The sequence below is a fragment of the Hypomesus transpacificus genome, chromosome 17, assembly GCF_021917145.1.
Source record: "Hypomesus transpacificus isolate Combined female chromosome 17, fHypTra1, whole genome shotgun sequence".
Taxonomy (NCBI): Eukaryota; Metazoa; Chordata; class Actinopteri; order Osmeriformes; family Osmeridae; genus Hypomesus; species Hypomesus transpacificus.
In genome coordinates, this window is record NC_061076.1 from 2,629,101 (window position 1) to 2,650,644 (window position 21,544).

Sequence of the window (21,544 nt, forward strand, 5' to 3'; positions counted from 1 at the left end):
GAGGCTTAGAACCTGATTCCTCAAGCCTTTTGTCTAATCCGATCAACACGCAAGCTTTGGAGGGAGTGAAACCGGATATTCCCGGGTCTCCTTGATTCTCAAATGGGCGCCCCTCCTTTTCACTCCTATAGGGCTGCTGCCTCCTCATGCTCAGAGCAACAGGACAGGATGACTTATCATAAGACTTAAAGCTGGGTGTTCGGCGGCGGTTGGAATTACCCCGGTTTTGCCTTGACCGGGTGAAGTGATGGAGGATTTAATAAAGTGTTTAGCTTTGTTGGCTTGCTCTGACTGCCTCCTGTCTCTCTGAATGGTATTATTTGGTTTCACATGTCTAAACAGAAGGGTCCGCGAGGCCTGGACACAGCGTTCCTGCTGTGACACGCATTGTTCTTGAGCAGACCCAGACTGAACACTACTGATGTGTGCGTGTGTTGATTGCGTCCTGCATAAGCACTCGCATGTCCATAAGTCAAGCGCAGGCTTGGATGTGTCAGTCTCTATACACACTCCCAAGGAAGAGAATTGACAGGCTGTGCTGTGCATTTACACTAGAAGGAGCGCACTTCAGATGTTTAACTGCGCAGACGTTAAGAAAGAGAGAGCAGCAAAAATAGACACGGGGAAGATGCTTTAGGCAAGTGAGGGGCATGCCTAAGTAGAGAGAACCATGGAGAGACTAAAAAACAGTTTGAGGTTGACAAAAAGCCAAGCGCAGCAGGAAACGGCAACAGAGAGGGACTGACGGAGAGATCAAACAACAGGAGACGAAATGCAGCGATGCCACTCAGGTGGAATGACAGTGGAGAGAGAGAACAGAGAGAGAGAGAACAGAGAGAGAGAGAACAGAGGAGTGTTTTGGAGAGGGGAGAGAAAGCGGCTCTCCTCATCTCTGGGGGCACAAGACCGACTGTAATCCTGTTCTCTGCTGGCAGCCGCCTCTCCCCTCTTTAGCCCCTGCCTGTTCCGATCCTCTCCACTCGCTAGCCCCTACCTGTTCCCTTCCTCTCCCCTCGCTAGCCCCTACCTGTTCTGATCCTCTCCCCTCGCTAGCCCCTGCCTGTTCCCTTCCTCTCCCTTCGCTAGCCCCTGCCTGTTCCGATCCTCTCCCCTCGCTAGCCCCTACCTGTTCCCTTCCTCTCCCCTCGCTAGCCCCTACCTGTTCCCTTCCTCTCCCCTCGCTAGCCCCTGCCTGTTCCCTGCCTGTAATCTGCCTTTCTCCTCCCTCTCTCGCCTATGCCTGACTCCCACTTGCTTCCCTTCTCCATACTCTCCTCCATAACCCCCTGCCCCCGCCTTGCGCCACCAGCATCTGCCGGAAAGACGCTGGAATTATCTCTGGAGAGCGACACGGGAATGAACTCTGTAGGAGATCCACAGTGCATAGAGGAGGTCCATGCATGGTGCTCAGTGCCCTTCAAAGGGTTTATTTCCTCCAGAGTGAAAGGCAGGCTTTGATCAATCTGCCCAGTGAGGAGGCCACATACTGGGAAGGTTAATGGCCATTTAACCCTCTGTCACCTCCAATGTCCCCACCTGCGCTTTTAACGCCTTTAAAAATCTGCCACGGCAATCTCTTTCATAGATCCTTTTTTGACTGTGTCTGTGGGCACAACTGTGCACACGCTTTGAATTGAATGAGGCGCTGCACATACTTACCCCTGAACTCCACCAATCAAAGATGGTTTTACAATAGACTATACGAGCCAAGGTGGTCACCCCCACAAGGCTTCTATAAAGAGGTTAGTTTAGTAAGGATCCTGTATTTCTGAACACTCAGTAATTAACAGCAGTAAAAAAAAAAAAAAAGGTTTTGTGAAGCTTGCTCAAGGGTACCCATCAAGCACATCTAGCAGATAAACTGGGGGATGAACGTTTGCTGTAAAAGCATCTCAGCAACCTACTCCTCTCCTCTCTGACACAGTATTGATCTCCCTCCCTCCCTCCACTCTCCTGCTTTCAGGACCACACAAAGGAGCCATTTGCATCCTTCCACGTTGCTATGACACTCGTCCAATCCAACGTAAAATGTGTTTATGCTCTTTGAAGGTAGAAAGAGAGGGCAAAATGGCTGGTGGTGTTAGGGAGGAATTGTGTGTTTGGGCCAAATTGTGTATTCATCTGATTGTGTATACGAACTGTGGCCAGCTCAATTATTCTGTTACCACTTATTCACTTCTGAGGAGTGCCGTACGTGAAAGTGTGTGTGTGGCTAATCAGCTTGTTTGTTATGGGGGCTGTAGACATCCTGCATGGAACATCAAAAGACCTGTGGGCCAAGGCTGTTATTTTCCCCCCACTTTGCTGGGAGCCCTCACAATGCTTCTAGGCTCAGCAGAACCACTTTCCCCAGGATGCAAGACTGAAAAAGGAGAGAAAATCTTGTTACTAGTGGAGACATTTCTAGAAGTGGTGTTCTTGATATCTAAATTATATCTCTTGAAAACCCCAAAAGCTTTTCAAGAAAATAAGTAACAAAGAGGAAAGTATTACCCAGATTCACAATATCAGTAATCCTCACACTGAAAAAAAAAAAAAAACATGAAAGTGTATATGGTTTTTAAATTACATATAATTTCAGCTGTCAATAATGTTATTAAAGCGGTTGTTCTTCCTGTGGGAGTGTCTATGTGCCCGGGGATTGCAGGCCTAAATCAAGTCCTACTACAGCCCCTCAGGCTGGATTAGTGCACATTAGCGCTCCAGTGAGCTCCAGCCTGGAGGGCTCTTCCTCTGGGATGGCTGTAGCCTTTGAGAAGGCTGAAGTCTTGGCTGAGGAAGCCCACACACACACACACACACGCGCAGACACACACACAGACACACACACATAGACTCCATGCCTTGCTCTAATTAGCCCAGTGGAAATGGAGACAGCCATCCAGTTTGCCTGTCGGAGGTGGCCATCGCTAAATCAGGCTAATGTTATCGTTAGTTGTTTTGTGATGTGAGGGGGGATTTGATGGCTGTCCTTGGCACTGACAGGGGAGGGGGGGGGAGGGGGGGGGGGGGGAGGCAGAATCCTAGGCAGGTCTGGTACTGCCAGCTCTGATTGTTTTTCGTGGGCCAGGCTGTGACTCAGTCCTCACCATCACTGCCCACCTTGCCCTATCCATCTCAGCCCTTCCCTGACTGGAATTCAGTTGACCTTCTGTTCTACCTCGCAACACATGAAGGCAGCCCCACCCACTGGCATCAGGAGGCACAGAGCTCCTATACTTTTTGATTTGATCTGCCCTGTCATGTCCAGTGCTTTCATTACCCCCCCATCCCCACCCCCCTTCTCTCACCCCTCCCAACACTCTCACACCCAGTTATTTCTCCTTTCCTTTCGTCAAACTATTAAAGCAGGGCACTTCTCTGGCTTCCTTCTTTTCCTCCTTCTCTCCTCCCCCTCCTTCTCTCCTTCTCTCCTCCCCCTCCTTCTCTCCTTCTCTCTTCCCCCTCCTTCTCTCCTTCTCTCCTCCCCCTCCTTCTCTCCTTCTCTCCTCCTCCTCCTTCTCTCCTCCCCCTCCTTCTCTCCTTCTCTCCTCCCCCTCCTTCTCTCCTCCTCCTCCTTCTCTCCTTCTCTCCTTCTCTCCTCCCCCTCCTTCTCTCCTTCTCTCCTCCCCCTCCTTCTCTCCTTCTCTCCTCCTCCTCCTTCTCTCCTTCTCTCCTTCTCTCCTCCCCCTCCTTCTCTCCTTCTCTCCTCCCCCTCCTTCTCTCCTTCTCTCCTTCTCTCCTCCTCCTCCTTCTCTCCTTCTCTCCTCCCCCTCCTTCTCTCCTTCTCTCCTTCTCTCCTCCTCCTCCTTCTCTCCTCCCCCTCCTTCTCTCCTTCTCTCCTCCCCCTCCTTCTCTCCTTCTCTCCTTCTCTCCTCCCCCTCCTTCTCTCCTTCTCTCCTTCTCTCCTTCTCTCCTTCTCTCCTCCTCCTCCTCCTCCTTCTCTCCTTCTCTCCTCCCCCTCCTTCTCTCCTTCTCTCCTTCTCTCCTCCCCCTCCTTCTCTCCTTCTCTCCTTCTCTCCTTCTCTCCTTCTCTCCTTCTCTCCTCCCCCTCCTTCTCTCCTTCTCTCCTTCTCTCCTTCTCTCCTCCTCCTTCTCTCCTTCTCTCCTCCTCTCCTTCTCTCCTTCTCTCCTTTTCTCCTTCTCTCCTTCTCTCCTCCCCCTCCTTCTCTCCTTCTCTCCTTCTCTCCTTCTCTCCTTCTCTCCTCCTCTCCTTCTCTCCTTCTCTCCTTCTCTCCTCCCCCTCCTTCTCTCCTTCTCTCCTTCTCTCCTTCTCTCCTCCTCCTCCTTCTCTCCTTCTCTCCTTCTCTCCTCCTCTCCTTTTCTCCTTCTCTCCTCCTCTCCTTCTCTCCTTCTCTCCTTCTCTCCTTCTCTCCTCCCCCTCCTTCTCTCCTTCTCTCCTTCCCTCCTTCTCTCCTTCTCTCCTTCTCTCCTTCTCTCCTCCTCTCCTTCTCTCCTTCTCTCCTTCTCTCCTTCTCTCCTTCCCTCCTTCTCTCCTTCTCTCCTTCTCTCCTCCCCCTCCTTCTCTCCTTCTCTCCTCCCCCTCCTTCTCTCCTTCTCTCTTCCTCCTCCTTCTCTCCTTCTCTCCTCCCCCTCCTCTCCTCCTCCTCTCCTTCTCCTTCTCTCCTTCTCTCCTCCTCCTCTCCTCCTCCTTCCCTCCTTCTCTCCTTCTCTCCTTCTCTCCTCCTCTCCTCCTCTCCTCCTCTCCTTCTCTCCTTCCCTCCTTCTCTCCTTCTCTCCTTCCCTCCTTCTCTCCTTCTCTCCTCCCCCTCCTTCTCTCCTTCTCTCCTCCCCCTCCTTCTCTCCTTCTCTCCTCCTCCTCCTTCTCTCCTTCTCTCCTCCGCCTCCTTCTCTCCTCCTCCTCTCCTCCTCCTTCTCTCCTTCCCTCCTTCTCTCCTTCTCTCCTTCTCTCCTCCTCTCCTTCTCTCCTCTCCTTCTCTCCTCCCCCACCTTCTCTCCTTCTCTCCTTCCCTCCTTCTCTCCTTCTCTCCTTCTCTCCTCCCCCTCCTTCTCTCCTTCTCTCCTTCTCTCCTTCTCTCCTTCTCTCCTCCTCCTCCTTCTCTCCTCCCCCTCCTTCTCTCCTTCTCTCCTTCTCTCCTCCCCCTCCTTCTCTCCTTCTCTCCTCCCCCTCCTTCTCTCCTCCCCCTCCTTCTCTCCTTCTCTCCTCCCCCTCCTTCTCTCCTTCTCTCCTCCCCCTCCTTCTCTCCTTCTCTCCTCCTCCTCCTCCTCTCCTTCTCTCCTCCCTCTCCTTCTCTCCTCCTCCTCTCCTCCTCCTTCTCTCCTTCTCTCCTTCTCTCCTCCTCCTCTCCTCCTCCTTCTCTCCTTCTCTCATTCCCTCCTCTCTCTCCTTCTCTCCTTCTCTTCCTCCTCTCCTTCTCTCCTTCCCTCCTTCTCTCCTTCTCTCCTCCCTCTCCTTCTCTCCTCCTCTCCTTCTCTCCTTCTCTCCTTCTCTCCTCCTCTCCTCCCCCTCCTTCTCTCCTTCTCTCCTTCTCTCCTCCTCTCCTCCCCCTCCTCCTCTCCTTCTCTCCTTCTCTCCTTCTCTCCTTCTCTCCTTCTCTCCTCCTCTCCTCCTCCTCTCCCCCCGTGCTGCTCCTCCTGCCGATGGGGAGGCTGATTGGTTGTTATTTGTGCCTGCTCTAGGAGAGTGCCTGCTCTAGGAGAGTGCCTGCTCTAGGAGAGTGCCTGCCCTAGGAGAGTGCCTGCTCTAGGAGAGTGCCTGCTCTAGGAGAGTGCCTGCCCTAGGAGAGTGCCTGCTCTAGGAGAGTGCCTGCTCTAGGAGAGTGCCTGCTCTAGGAGAGTGCCTGCTCTAGGAGAGTGCCTGCTCTAGGAGAGTGCCTGCTCGGCTTGTTTCCCACACACACTACTTTTCCTCCTCTTTTGTGACTTTGTAGAAAGTGCTGAGCTGGCTGCTCTGCCGCTCCGCTCCTGCTCCGCTGTGACAAGGCCGTCTGTGCTCAACGGCCGTCAGTCACGCCGATTGGTGGGATTGACAGATTGACGCTCTAGTTTCCACAAATTTCCCCAACCTCCTAATAATTTAAAACTGAGCCCCTTGGTCTAAACTTTCACTCCTCTAGCCCATTCACTCTTTTTTTTTTAATCTCTTTTTCCTCTTGTTGGAAATTCGTTTGAATTCTCTGCCCTCTCATCCCTTCTTGGCATGCCCCTCATCCCCCTAGCGAAAGTCATTCAATCTTCCTTTCCCCTTCTGCTCTTGCGTGCTTAGCCCCTCCCCCCCTCTCATCCCCTCCCCTTCCTCCCAGCATGGGCCTGTTGCGCTCTGATACATACTAAAGACATCCTTCAGAAGCCCCAGTGCCACAACTGTGACCAATCAGAGCCCTGTGATGTACGGTGCACTCTTATGACTGGTGGAACTAGTGTCCATGGGATTAGACTGTGATGTAGATTCTGGGCGTCTCATTCTGTGTATGTGTGTGTGCACGCAAGTGTATGTGTGTGTCTAAGCAGACTAAGAAAAAGAAGGAAAAGAGAGAGAAAGAGAGAGAGAAAGAGAGAGAGAGAAAGAGAGAGAGAAAGAGAGAGAGAAAGAGAGAGAGAAAAAGAGAGAGAGAACCGGGCACTCGGCATTAACAAGCCTGGAACAGGATGAGAGTGGGTAGCTTGTTCTCTTGGCTACGACAACTCTCTATGTTGCCATGGCTATCTTTACTGTATTGTCCTCTGTAACTCTGAAGGGAGGCGTAAACTATCCTGATAGACGGAGCATAGACCAAGTGTTGCACACACACACACGCATACACACACATAAACACACCCTTGCTCTCTGTTTCTCTGAGGCCTTTGACCCTGTAGCAGAGAGTCAGTTGTTTTGTCCTGTCTGGTGGTGGAGCAGAGCAGGAGAGAGCGACCAGTCCAATGGACATGGGAATGAACCGCTGGCAGCCATTGTGAAGGTTTATTTTGTCCCACAAAGGGAACATAGCAGTGCTACAACTTGCGCAACAGGGCATTGTGTAGTCTCCACTCACCCACCAGACAAAGGCAGACGGTGCTATGCCAGGCTGTGAAGCCATTGTGTTGAGTCTGCTATTGAGCAGTGTAGCAATGCCGCTACTTGACCTACAGTTATTTACCTGTTCAACAATCTTATTATGCACAGCTTTACACCATCAGGGACCGTTATGTCAGTCACACTAAATGATGAGGAATCTGACATTGTGTGTCCTGTACTGGAATACCCCTGCCTCATCCGGGGCCCATGGGGGTTTCTTGGTCAACGTGTTCGTGTTTCTCACCTCAGTGAGTGCTCTGCTTAAGGGGGCCACAGCTTGACTCTGTGTGCGTGCGTAAACAAATAGACAGAGGCTAGTCACACACAACACAGCTGTCCACATCAACGTACGTTTTGTGTCAGCAGAATGCAGGCCCTGCACAATCCAGCCGGAGGAGAGCGAGAGAGTGTGTGTGTGCCTGCTCACTGATTGAACCATGTATGCGCTGTGTACTGATGCACACTCACTGTACCTCTCATCTCAGACCGCTATGGGATACGAAAGAAGGTTTCATACATTTCAGACGTCCCTCATGTATTTCCTGTTTTGTGTCCACAGGCTCCTCCTACTATGACAACGTGCGACCGTTAGCGTACCCCGACTCTGACGCCGTGCTCATCTGCTTCGACATCAGCCGCCCCGAAACCCTGGACAGCATCCTCAAGAAGGTCAGCACCGAGAAGCCAGGGAGATGTTATTTCCGGCTGGGGGGTCAGATGGCTGAGTGGTTAGGGAGTCGGGCTATTAATCAGAAAATTGTTGGTTTGATTCCCAACCGTGTCAAATGACGTTGTGTCCTCGGGCAAGGCATTTCCCCCTACTTGCCTAGGGGGAATGTCCCTGTACTTACTGTAAGTCGCTCTGGATAACAGCGTCTGCTAAATGTAAATGTATTTATATCGAGACGACTTCAGAATCTCACATTCGCACTCTCGAATCCCAAAAGTTGACCATGTCACAATTGGGGGCTGAAAAACACCCCCTTGAGCCCTCAAAACCACTAGGAGTACTTGACCTTTGACCCTCGTGGGAACGGAGAGAATGCGAGGAGAACCCCGGGAGACACGATTGCAAATTAACCGCGCCAGCTCAATCAAGGGAGCAGCTGCTGTGTGTTCCAGAAAGCAATCCTGCATTGATATCACTTTTTGGTCTCTGTGAGGTTTCACATCCATTGAGTTAAGGTTAGGGCAGAGGGCTGGTGCTAATGAACATTTGCGTGACGGCCTTTGGGTGTGATGTGCAGTTTCTGGGTGTAGGATTTAATGGTGGTGGCAAAAGTGTGTTAAGTATGGGTGGGGTGGTAAACTGTGGTCACAGTCCAGTTTCTAAATGTGTTTCATGGGCGTATGGGAATGTGTGTCTGTGTGTGTTTGTGTTTAGTTCCAGAGTGTCACAAATCATGCATAGTCTATTGTGTTGAAGGACCTTTCTTTATAGGTTTGGTTTGTGTGTCATTGAAACCTGCCCCAGTTTTCTATAGTTGGCTCTCCCATCTTGAAGCCATGTGTGGCATGTCCCTTTGAACTGCTGCTCCCAGGGCTCCAGGCATTCCCACGCCTGGTTTGTTGACGTGTTTAGTGGTCAGTGGGGAGCTGCTGAAACACCCCCACAGACTTTGTAGATCTAACCCTGGACACCTTCTTTTTTTCTTTTTTTTACCCACGAGTCCCTCGCAAGCCTCAGTGCTCCCTGTCAACAAGGGGGGGGGGGAGAACTCCCATCGGGCTTTTCGCTTTCCCATGAATCCCCTGGTAGGGGGTTGCAATGACCCCCTGACCCCTGGCTGTCGCACTGGTAATCTCTAAGACCTGGGGGCACATTGGGACCTGTTGCACAATCACCACCCCAAATTAGACTCCTGACTCCTGTGGAACCAAGATCATCAGCTGACAGTGGGGGGTGGGGGGGTGTATGTGTTTGGGGGGGGTCCTTTGAGGGTCAAGGGTTCTTTTCTACTTGATGAATGGAACTGTCAGCTCCTTCTTGCATTCAACACATGGTTTCTAGAAGGCTCCGGCTCATCAGATGGTTTAGTGGTGGTGTTCGGTGTTCTTGTGTCAGGAGAGGAGTGGAACGCTTTCACAGCTGAGTTTGAGCGAACATTTCATCTCACAAGGAACTGTTTGAACAGTACTGTCGCCGTCTGTGCCGAACCTGGAATAGCTCAGCTTACTCCGACTGTATTTGGAAAAAAGAAATGAATGTCACTATGTTACTGTTGCATCAACCCTGCCTGTTATACTGACTAAATGACTGACTGTGTCTGTCTGTTATACTGACTAAATGTCTGCCTGTGTCTGTCTCTCCACAGTGGCAGGGAGAGACCCAGGAGTTCTGCCCCAACGCCAAGGTGGTCCTGGTGGGCTGCAAGCTGGACATGAGGACGGACGTGAGCACGCTGAGGGAGCTGTCCAAGCAGAGACTCATCCCTGTCACACACGAGCAGGTGGGCAGGAGGAGGAGGAGGAGGAAGAGGGGGGAGGGGGAGGGGAGGGGGAGGGGTGGAGGGGTAGAGGGGTGAAATGGTGGAGGAATGGAGGAACTAGATGAAAATACATATGCAGACAACCATAAAGGCCTATAGAAGTGTGGTACGTCTCTTAAACACAAATTACATTTGTTGGGCGTAGATTCCATCATGGGGTTCTTGAATGTAAACATTTATAGTAACGAAAAAAAATGTGAACAAACTAGGCTGGACGGGAACATAGTTATTGTACCATTGAGATGAAGTGCAGCATTTGTTAAACCGTTGATAATCATAGAGCATGTGAGAGTGTGACTGCAAAAGTGATTTGTACGATATAATAAAGCATCAATTGCTCTTAAGGGACACGGAATGAGACGAGAAACCAATACAGCTACGTGTGTTTTCCTCTGTAGCTTTGCTAATGCACTCAGTGAGTCCCACAGGAGAACGAGTCCCACAGGAGAACGAGTCCCACAGGAGAACGAGTCCCACAGGAGAACGACGAGAAAGAACAAATCCAAACTCCAATATACACTTGTACACACACACACACAGAACCACACACACACACACACAACCACAACCACACACACACACAACCACAACCACAACCACACACACAGAACCACAACCACACACACACACACAGAACCACACACACACACACAGAACCACAACCACACACACAGAACCACAACCACACACACACAATCAGCAACGATAGGGTAGAAAAAAATAAATTTGACATGTTGCCACGCAAGCTTTTTCTGACTGCAATATGCTGACAGCTTTGTAAAGGTATCTTATTGTGAGAGTACTGAGTAGGAGGCAGGGAGGGAGGGGGCTGGTAAGGTTTATGTCTAGGGACACACTTTGCCCTGAAATGAAATATTCATGCAGATTTAGGGATTTTGAAAAATGCAGGATAAATAGAAAAGTGGACTTTGATAAATGAGCGAGCCCTTTTATCGCTCACTGCCACATCCCTGTAAGCCAGTGGGATGGAGGGAGGGAGGGGTTGATAAACTGGTCCACAAATCCGTGAATTTTAATCAGCTTTTTGCTTGTTCATTTTGTGCTCTCCTGTGTCAGACATACACAAATTAGAACGGCTTTTCACCCCCCCCCCCCCCCCCCCCCCCCCCCCCCACACACACACACACACACACACACGCTCAGAGAACAAAGAGGCCTTTTTCCACATCTGAATGTAAGCTAGCCGCGGGGGGAAAAAAACAGATTCACTCCCCCAACCGAAAACGCCCTACAACCTGAAAATATTGTATTTATGTTTATCTAAATGTTTATTTACACAGATCATGAAACAATATAACTATGCAAACATTTGAGTAGGGTGCGACTGTATGAAACACATTTCTTGGGACAATTTAAAGGGTGTTTCTGGAAAACACAAGGCCCATGCATCTAGAAACACACATTTTGTTTTGTCTGAAGCAGCTACTGTGGAACTCTAATATTGTGAGAGAATGTGTTTCTTACAAGATAGCAAACCCCTGACGGCAAACCTTTGCTGATATAATCCAATAACTTGCAACCGTTATCCCGGTGTTGATCTTGAATTGAATCCCGCCAGAGCTGAAGAGTCACAAGCGACAGTGACCAGGGGGTGAACCCTGGACATTTCCGCACTAATCTGCCTAAGATCTGATGGAGCTTCTCTGCTTGTCACAGCTATCGCCCCCCCCCCACCACCACCACCACCACCAGCCCACCCTCCTTTCTAAATCTGCCATTCCACCAAATTAAATCTTGTCTCATGTCTCCAGCTTTGTGCAAAACCTTGATAAGATCACACCATAGGCCTGTTGGAATGAAAGGCTTGCTGTTTGTCTGTGCTATCCCAGAGAGGCTCATGGGAAATGCAGTCCCTTATCTGTTTTTGCTGCAAGGGCTGGTGCACCAGTGTGATGCTCAATTTAGAGAGAGCAAGAAAGGGAGAATTGAGAAGAGGGAATTGAGTCGGACTGGAGGCTGACTCTCCTGCAATCAATATGATTTTCCAGTCAGTGATGCCTGTATACCCTGCTCCATAAACTGCCCAGCTGGCCCACAGAGCTCTCAGTCCTTCTGCTTCAGTTCCAGCAGCGCCCCAGCCCCTGCCCCAGCCCCTGCCCCAGCCCCTGCCCCAGCCCCTGCCCCAGCCCCAGCCCGGCAAGAAAAGCAGCCCTGCATTATTTATTCTTCAAGTGTAGATGTGTCTGTCCTTGGATGTGTTCAGATCAACAACACCTCACAGCGCCGAGCAGGATTGAGATATTGTTGTTAGTCGGTAGAGAGCAGTACGACAAGCTGTTTCCTGTTTGTGTTCAGTGAGTTAATGTGGTGCAAGTCTGATGTCACAGGTGGGGGCGCTGGTGCCTCCACTTAGTCTACTCTTACTCTGAGGAGCAAAACGTATCTCCCACTCAAAAGATGCCAAAACTCGTAGAATCGAGGTATAAAATGTATTAGATTTATTGGTAAAAAGAAATAAAAAAAGAAAAGGAAGTCCTTGTTGTTGATCGCCTCAAGAGGCTCTGGCAGGAGATAAGGTAGCCTGGTTCCTCTGGTGGCCGCTGATACTGGCCTCCTCCAGCAGGGGGAAGGGGGTTATCCGGAGACTGCTGGAATAGTCCGATTGATTATTCTGCGCACACTGGACGTAATCCTATCGCCCACCCGGGACTGCAGGGTGCTCCAACTAGTGCATGAACGGCAAAATCTGTAAAACAGTGGAACATGGGCACACCACACATCAAACTCACGTGTGCAAGCGTAACACAACTGTGGATAAAACCTCAAACTCAGGTGTATCAATAGGCCGAGCAGTCCGGGCAGCACGTTCCACAAGCTTGACTGCGTAGAATTCACGGTACTCAGCTTCGGCGAAAGTCCGTCTCCGTGCGCGCTGTGTTGCAGTCCCTTGCTCCCCCAGTCCTCTCTCTCTGCTTCCAGTCCTCTCTCTCTGCTTCCAGTCCTCTCTCTCCGCTTCCAGTCCTCTCTCCGCTTCCAGTCCTCTCTCCGCCTCCAGTTTCAGTTCTCCTTCCAGTCCCAACGCGCCTTGATTGACGGTGATCTGAGTTTAAAAACCCTCCCAATCCCCCGGTTAATTGCGACCAGCTGGGTGCTTCCCTGCTGCACACCTGCAGCTAGTTGGTTTAATACGGTACTGAATATGGTCCCCGTGACATCCTCCCCCACTATTGGGTTCTAGTCCCTAGACCCCATCTTATGAGACCCAGTTGCCGTACCTCGCAGGGGGCTGTCCCTGTGTGTCCCGTTGGGAGCGTCTGGCCTGTGGTGGGGGATCCGCTTCGTCTGTGGTCGGTCTAGGTCTTGCTGGTACCACGGCCCACCCCATCCCAGGTGGTCTCGGGGTTGCTGGTCTCACGGGTGTATCTTGCCTCGGTGCTGGGTAATTTGGACAGGGACGCAGCAGGTTACGATGTAATACCCGGTCAGGGCCTGGCCTTCCTTCAGGCCGCACCGTGTAGACAGGGCGGTCAGGTCGTTGGTTACATACCACATAGGGCATGGCCTCCCACCGGTCGCTCAACTTGCCTTTCCCTTGTCGTCGGCAGTCCCGAACCAGCACACGCTCGCCCGACAGCAGGGGGGCGTCTTGGGCTGTCCGGTCGTACAGGCGTTTGTTCTTGACAGCCGCAGCACCTAAATGCTCAGCGACCCGTCTGTAGGCATCATGAAGCTGTTGATGGTGTTTACTCACCCATTCTGTTGTACTCTGGGGTCCGTCCCTTGGCGCCGTCCCAAGGAGCAGGTCAACGGGTAGGCGCACATGCCTCCCAAACATCAGGTAGGCGGGGGCATAGCCTGTGGTACTATGTACACTGTTGTTTTAGGCCTGCATTAGGAAAGGGAGATGGTCCACCCACCTACTGTGTTGTTCCACTTCCAAGGTTCCCAAAAGGCTCAGCAGGGTCTGGTTGAACCTCTCGCATCCTCCGTTACCCTGGGGGTGATATGGTGTGGTATGGGTCTTTCGGCAGCCATAAAGCTGACACAGCTCTCGGATTACTTTGGATTCGAAATTCGGACCCTGGTCAGAGTGGAGGATCTCTGGACAACCAAAAGGTTGGAACACCGCGCCCCAAAGGACCCTGGCAGTGGTGGTGGCGGTCTGGTCGGTGGTGGGGATGGCCCAAGCGTACTTGGTAAACAAGTCGGTCACCACCAGGATGTTCTGGTAACGATCCGTTGGCCGACTCAGTGTTAGAAAGTCCATACTCACGGTGTGGAGGGGAGCCTGAGACAGTATGGGGACTAAGGGGGCTTTGGTGTTTGGTCTTGCTTTGAAAAGCATACAGCGTGGACCTCTTCAAGACATCAATCAGATTTTTGGCTCGGAAGACTTCAGCTATTTCATATGATAAGAGGTCCTCTTTGGTTCTTCCAAGTCCATCTATGTGTACCCGCTGAACAACTACATTTTGGTTTTCAAGAACTTCCTGCTTTGACTCCTGCTCAATGTTGGGAGTCTCAATGTCATCAGCATGAACACCCAACTCCGGACCGTGCATGGGTAGTGGATCAAGGCTCCTTGCGTGAACGGTGCCCATGTTTGGACTTTGTGCACAATGTCCCTCGAACTTCAGAGAGGTGTTTGAGAGATAAATGAATATCTATTTCCAAAATATTGCTGCAGATTTGTTGAAGGCTGACGCCATGACACACTCAAACCACCTTGACCTTTGCGCCCCATAAGTAATCTTTAAACTTTTCACTTAAGGCCCACTTCATGGCTAGGAGTTCTATCTTAAAAGAGCTGTAGCGGGAGTCGTTCCGCTCAGCTGGATGGAGACTTCGGCTTGCATATGCGATGACCCGCTCTACTCCTTGTTGCTGCTGGGCCAGTACGGCACCCAACCCTGCGTTACTGGCATCAGTATAGAGGATAAAGGGTTGTGAGAAGTCTGCATATGCAAGGATGGGGGACTGCAACAGCTCTTGCTTGAGTCTTTGAAAAGCTGTATCGCACTCGGGGTTCCAGGCCACGGAGGGGGATCCCCGACCACGAGAGCGTCCTGTGCCTACCAGGAGTCCATTCAGGGGTTTAGCGATTTGAGAAAAATCCTTAATGAAGCGCCTGTAGTATCCCACAAAGCCCAGGAAGGACCTCACCTGTCGGATGGTCTTAGGAGGTTCCCAGTCTTGTACCGCCGATAGTTTTTCTGGGTCGGGGGAGATTCCTTTGGAACTGACGCGATGGCCCAGGAACTTAACCTCCTTCTGGAACAGCTGGCACTTCTCCGGCCGTAGTTTTAGGCCGTACTTCTCCATGGCCTGCAGCACTTGTTCCAGATGGTTCAGGTGGGAGGAGAAATCTGGGGAGAACACTATGACATCATCCAGGTATACCAGGGTGGAGTCGACCAACTGCCCGCCCAGACATCGCTGCATCAGCCGCTGGAAGGTTGCTGGGGCGTTACAAAGGCCAAAGGGCATCCGGTCCCACTCAAACAGGCCAAAAGGGGTGGTAAAGGCAGTCTTCTCTCGGTCGCTCGCTTCCACCTGGACCTGCCAATATCCACTGGCCAGGTCCAAAGTGGAGTACCAGGCAGCCTGTGTCAAGCTGGTGAGGGAGTCTTCTATCCGCGGTAAGGGGAAAGCATCCTTCTTAGTCACGCTGTTCAGCTTCCGGTAATCGACACAGAACCTCCAGGCCCCAGTCTTTTTTTGTACAAGTACGATGGGTGCTGCCCAGGGACTGCTGCTTTCGCGGACAATGCCTCCGTCCAACATCCCTCGCAGTAGCGTGCGGACTTCCTGATACAGGGTAGGTGGTACTGGGCGATATCGCTCCCGGCTTGGCGCTGCATCTCCCGTGGGAATCTGGTGTCTAACGATGTTAGTACATCCATAATCCTCCTCGTGGGTGGAGAACACATGCTGCCATTTAGTGAGGAAACATTGGAGCTGGTGCTGCTGGTTTTCGTCCAGACCATCCCCCCGTAGTGACTCACCAGTGAGATGTTCGGGCATGGCCGCCCTGGGGGTACCCATCTTGTGGCCCGTCTGGCTGATGTCAACCTCGACCACCCCACAGCTGACCTGATTAAAGCGGACCTCACCGCTTTCTCTTATTTGTTGGGGCCCCACTGCTGTGACTCGGGCCAGACATTGATGGCGATGGAGGTTGACTGGGTATGGCCTGGCATTCCGCACTCTCACCGGGACTCGACCACGGTGTACGGTAGCAAGGCCTCGTGCCACCTCAATAGTCTGGCATTCCGGGTGTGGCTCCACTGTGACCCAGTTGTCCGGTCCATAGGCCCGGGCTGGCAACCTGGCCCAGACTATGGCTTCACTCTGGGCTGGGATGGAAAGGGCATAACGGCAGGCCACCCGGCCGGTGTCTTCCTGGTCCCACTGGGTCTTGGCCGTGTGGATCCTACGGCAGTCTGCAAAGATGTGTTCCCACTGCTGTCCCTCTGTGGGCTGGAGCGTCTGGGTAGGTTGGGTTTTGAACAGCTCTTCCCAGCAAGCGGAGATGACGTTCATGCCCAACAGGGCTCGATGGGTACCCAGACAGTGGTCTCGGACGATGACAACCCCCTTTTCCGGCACGGTGATGCCTCGAACCTGGAAGTCGCTGACCACATAGCCAATGTAGGGGATGTTGAGTCCATTTGCTCCCCGCAAGGTCAGCCATGGTGCTTCCGCTCCCTGGAGTTGTTGATTAAACAGTTCTTTGCACAAGCTTTCCGAGAACAGGGTAACCTGGGACCCAGTGTCGACCAAACATCTGATCTTCTTACCCCTGACCTGTACATCGATGGTGGGGCATTGTCCAATCAGGCTGTTTCTAGGGGGAGAGAACGGGCCAATTGGAAGGGTCCCGGCCACTTGACCCACAGTGACCGGTAAAGCTAAAAATCCCCTTGTGACCCCCGACGAGGCCCAGGACCACACTGGCGGCTAATGTGGCCTGATTCCCCACAACTGTTGCAGACTGGTCTCCCCTGGTCATCCCACTGGAACCTTGGTCCAGTCGCCCGACCCGGACGCCTTGGTGGCTCCCGGCTGCCATCCGAGTAGGAGCGTTCACGGGGCAAGGGGGGGTTGCCAGGCTGGTGGCTGGACTGACCCCGGCGTAACTCTTCTAAGAAGGTTTTAGACAGCTCAGCCATCTGTTCCTTCACCTCTTTCATGACTTCAGCACGCACTTCCCGCTTCCAGTCGGCCGTAGAAGGAGGGGCAGGGGCGCAGGCAGTGCTGGTAGCCAGGCATGTGGGTTGGTCAGCCGTCTCTGAATGGTCCAATTCCAGGGCCGTGGCCTCTCGCCGGAGGTCTTCAAAGGTCAAGTTTGGATCATGACGAAGCTGCAGTCGCAAGCTCTGGCGGATGTTGGTGTTACAGAGCCCCATGAGGAACTGGTCCCGCAACAGGGTGTCTCCACCGCCAAGGCCATGGTCACGCCGTCCTTGTAGCCGGGTGAACAGCTCGCGCATCTGTAACACAAAAGAACGGAGTGATTGTCTGGGCCCTTGCCTACATGTGAAAAACTGGGCCCTCAGAGTGGCCACCGGGGTGTGGTCGCCATAGAGCCCGGCCAAGAAGTCGAACACAGCATTTGAGTTGTTGCGTCGGTCTTCTGGTGCTGCCTGGACTTCACGTTTGGCCTCGCCCTCGAGAGACCCCAGTACAAACTGCAACCTCTGATGTTCACTCAGCCCCTGCAAGCCGGCCAGGTATTCAGTCTGGAACTTCCATTCTTGCAGACTTAGTTCCGACCCTTTTCCTCCAAACCTCTGTGCCCATGGTGCTCCCATGAAGACAGGCATCACTTGGGGGCGTGCTGCGGGTGCCTCGTCATCCACCATTTTGGAGGGTTACGGTTGCTCAACTCAAAGGAGATCCTGCCGACTACGCCACTTGTCACAGGTGGGGGCGCTGGTGCCTCCACTTAGTCTACTCTTACTCTGAGGAGCAAAACGTATCTCCCACTCAAAAGATGCCAAAACTCGTAGAATCGAGGTATAAAATGTATTAGATTTATTGGTAAAAAGAAATAAAAAAAGAAAAGGAAGTCCTTGTTGTTGATCGCCTCAAGAGGCTCTGGCAGGAGATAAGGTAGCCTGGTTCCTCTGGTGGCCGCTGATACTGGCCTCCTCCAGCAGGGGGAAGGGGGTTATCCGGAGACTGCTGGAATAGTCCGATTGATTATTCTGCGCACACTGGACGTAATCCTATCGCCCACCCGGGACTGCAGGGTGCTCCAACTAGTGCATGAACGGCAAAATCTGTAAAACAGTGGAACATGGGCACACCACACATCAAACTCACGTGTGCAAGCGTAACACAACTGTGGATAAAACCTCAAACTCAGGTGTATCAATAGGCCGAGCAGTCCGGGCAGCACGTTCCACAAGCTTGACTGCGTAGAATTCACGGTACTCAGCTTCGGCGAAAGTCCGTCTCCGTGCGCGCTGTGTTGCAGTCCCTTGCTCCCCCAGTCCTCTCTCTCTGCTTCCAGTCCTCTCTCTCTGCTTCCAGTCCTCTCTCTCTGCTTCCAGTCCTTCTCTCCGCTTCCAGTCCTCTCTCCGCCTCCAGTTTCAGTTCTCCTTCCAGTCCCAACGCGCCTTGATTGACGGTGATCTGAGTTTAAAAACCCTCCCAATCCCCCGGTTAATTGCGACCAGCTGGGTGCTTCCCTGCTGCACACCTGCAGCTAGTTGGTTTAATACGGTACTGAATATGGTCCCCGTGACACTGACTTATCAGGTCGATGGGTGAAATAAGGAAAAAATGATTATTGTTTTCTTGCCGGGTAGTATATTGATGTTGCCTACAGATGTTAGAATGAAATGTATCGTGTACAAATAGAGACATGGGAGGGAAAAGAAGCATTTGTGGAAAAAACGATGTTGGAAAAGAGAAACATACAGAATGACATCAGGGTGATGGTGCTTATGATGATGCTGCTGATGTTGTTCTTGTCTCCTTGGCTCTCAGGGCAGCATGCTGGCCAGGCAGGTGGGAGCGGTGGCCTACGTAGAGTGCTCCTCCAAGGTGTCAGAGAACAGCGTGAGGGACGTGTTCCACATCACCACGCTGGCGTCGGTGCGACGGCCACACAAGCCCCAGCTGAAGCGAAGCAGCTCCCGCAGGGGCCTGAAGCGGGTCTCCCAGCTGCCCCTGCCCTCCCTGCCCGGCCGGACCGAGCACCTGGACCCCGCCCCTGCCATGAGGAAGGACCGTGCCAAGAGCTGTGTGCTCATGTAGAGACACGCCCACACACAAACATATTCTATCTAAATATATGTATACTTCAACACAGAAATATATGACAGAGGAACTCTATTTATTTTTTATTTTTGTTGTCAATCCTCCCCATTCTATGTGTTTTTGTTTTGCACTGCTGAGGAACAAGGAAAAACGAAGAAGAAGAAAACGTAGAGAGAAAAAAATTAATGCTTTGGATTTTATTTGCCGCGTGTGAAAATCTTTCGAGTTTTTCGAGACGTTTACATTTTTGTTCTTGTCTTTAACGGGAGGTGAGGTGGACTAGTTCCCTGATGCAGCCTCACGGTGACTGGGGCAGGTACCTGGGGGGGGGACCTTCCTCACAGAGATATATCCCCACCTCCATCTTTGTTGGCTGGCTAAGAAGACCGTCGGAAAGGGTGGAGGAAGACGACATTGATGTAGAAACAAGAGAATGAAGCAAGAGCCCTATTGTTCTCAATGGACATGTTGCAAATGCAAAATCTGCTATGATACCTCCTGTTGCCATATTTGAGAGTGAAACAGTATGTACATTTATTCAGAAAAGGGATCCTATTGAGTGGGTTAACGATGGAACAGACTATGAGAATCTTTTTCTCTATTGTTCTCTCTCTTGTTCTCTCTTGTTAACTTTGTCAAGATGTTTGGAGCTATTTCAAATGATTGAAACCACAAGTGCTTTCTAGAAAAAGTCACTACATATCTGTTTTTAATTGTTTAACACTTCATACTGTCAGCTCTGATCACGTCGACCTGATTCACTGAAGTCTTTGCTGTCGTTGCTATTTTAAGATGTTAATTTGTGGAAAACGTGTAGATAAAGTGTTAGGGCTATTTTGCTGTATTTTCACTTGACTCTGAATCTGAAATAAAGCAACAGCTTGCTTTTAGGGAGCAAAGAAACCTGGTCTGCAGCCAAGTCTTAACATTTTTTTTTAAGTGGGCATCGGAACAGTTTATCTGGGGTTCTTCTTTAGGCATAAATATTGATCCCAGTTGGTCTCACCTCCCCAACATGGCTCTGGGCAAACTTGACAGAAGCATATTTAAACCAACAACCCCAAACCACAGTAAGTGTTGATCAGATAAAAACATGGATTCTTGTGGTGACTCGCCGGTGGTATGCCTCTAAGCATTAGTTGGCTGTTGCCAAGGTTACCGTTGTCTCTGTTGTGCTTCACCTTTCCCAATCTGAAGCTCCTAATGGCAGTGCTACATGCTGTTGGATTGGCCCAGCCAAACAACATAGATTTCACTCGATTACCGACAGACAGGAAGTCCCAATGCAGCACAAGGCAACAAAGCAGTCCGGTTTCAATCCATCACGGTTGGAGTGAATCACCATAACTCCTCGTTCACCTCCGGTGAAAGGAAGTTCAGTTTGACACGATGCGACAGCTGACATCCTCTGAAGGAAAACAAGTCATCGTTTAGTTTGATCCTCGAACCCTCATGTCTCTCTGGGATGTTTTTCCCCTGAGCCGAGGTCAGGGAAGGTGAGCTGTGAGGGACAGGAGAGAGACTGCTTTGTGGCTCCAGAGTGTGGCTGCAGGTATGGGTCCTGGAGGATTGCTAGGTCCTCAGTAGGCCAGTGTCACTAACCCTAATCCTATTCTGGGACACACTGAGTACACTGTAGAGGCACACAAATGTATTTAACACATGCATTGACTTAACACACACATACTGCACACTCATCTGTTCAAAGCAAGTGAGATCAAATATTTTCAGATAAAAGAAAGGTTGAGTTAGGAAATTGGGAAGGAAACTCGAGGAGGAGTCGGGGGTTGGAAGCAGGGGGCAGAAGAGGCCTGGGAGGGGGTCACAACGGGCAGGAAATGAGCAGTGGAAATGAGGTTGGCACCAGCAGCATGGTCACTGGTCCTGTGGTGCCCCTGTAGTTCAGACTGACACGAAGAGGATTAGTCCTGCAGTGTGTGTGTGTGTGTGTGCTAACCAGGAGAGGGTTGGTTAGTGTCACTGTTTCTGGCATTGGCCTGCATTTCCCCCTCAGCATTTGCAGTCATCGAATCATCCATGCATTCATGCATCCATGCATCCATGCATCCATGCATCCATGCATCCATGCATCCATGCATCCATGCACACGCAAACAACACCAGCACAGACAGGCATCTGACACAGACAAAGATCATATATTTCCTTCAAAGCCTTTCGAAAGTCAACTTGCCTTTCGGTTAATCTTTGACAATCTCCTCCCACTCACAGACATTTTCCAGGCCTGAGACAGGGAGCTTTATTACCACAGAAAGTCTCGCCTCCATTTCAGCAATCTGATCAGTCATTTGCCCTTTACAACGGAGACGCCATGAGGGATCACAAGCACCTTTGTGGGTTCTCTGCCTCTGCATACTTGACTTACTTTCCTCCTGCTATCACAGAGAGAACGCCTAGGCAGAGAGAACTGAACAGAGCTGACATCATACTCATACTCTCATGTACACACATACACATACATGATCTAAGTTTGGTTCATGGGACTATTGGATGGATATTATCCATCCATTCAAGACTGTGTTCTGTTAAAGGAAGTGCTGGGCGAAATGAGGATTGGAGAAAGCTTAGAAGGGCATTCTGACTGTGAAAGGACCATAGAGTAGCTCTGCAAATTGCATGAAGTCATGAGATGGTTTGTAATGAGGAGCAGTGTGTATCATCTTGACCAGCAAACACACTGTATATACACAACCTGTACATACACATTTCAACTGACTCAAACATAAAACCCAATTCATGCAAGATAAGGGTAGATATTTCACTCTACTGTTTTGTAGAATGCCACTGCACAGGAATATTAATCGAGACACCT

At 51.2% G+C, this 21,544-nt stretch overlaps 1 protein-coding gene across 1 annotated transcript in view; it reads left to right on the plus strand.

Moving 5' to 3' along the window:
• LOC124479912 (rho-related GTP-binding protein RhoN-like) overlaps positions 1-19,621 on the plus strand; it is a 28,324-nt gene extending 8,703 nt beyond the window's left edge. The window contains exons 3-5 of the mRNA XM_047038865.1: positions 7,554-7,663; positions 9,310-9,444; positions 18,442-19,621. Coding sequence (XP_046894821.1) covers positions 7,554-7,663; positions 9,310-9,444; positions 18,442-18,711 — 515 coding nt within the window. The 3' untranslated portion in view covers positions 18,712-19,621. The remainder of the gene's footprint in view (positions 1-7,553; positions 7,664-9,309; positions 9,445-18,441) is intronic.
• The last annotated feature ends 1,923 nt before the right edge of the window (positions 19,622-21,544 follow it).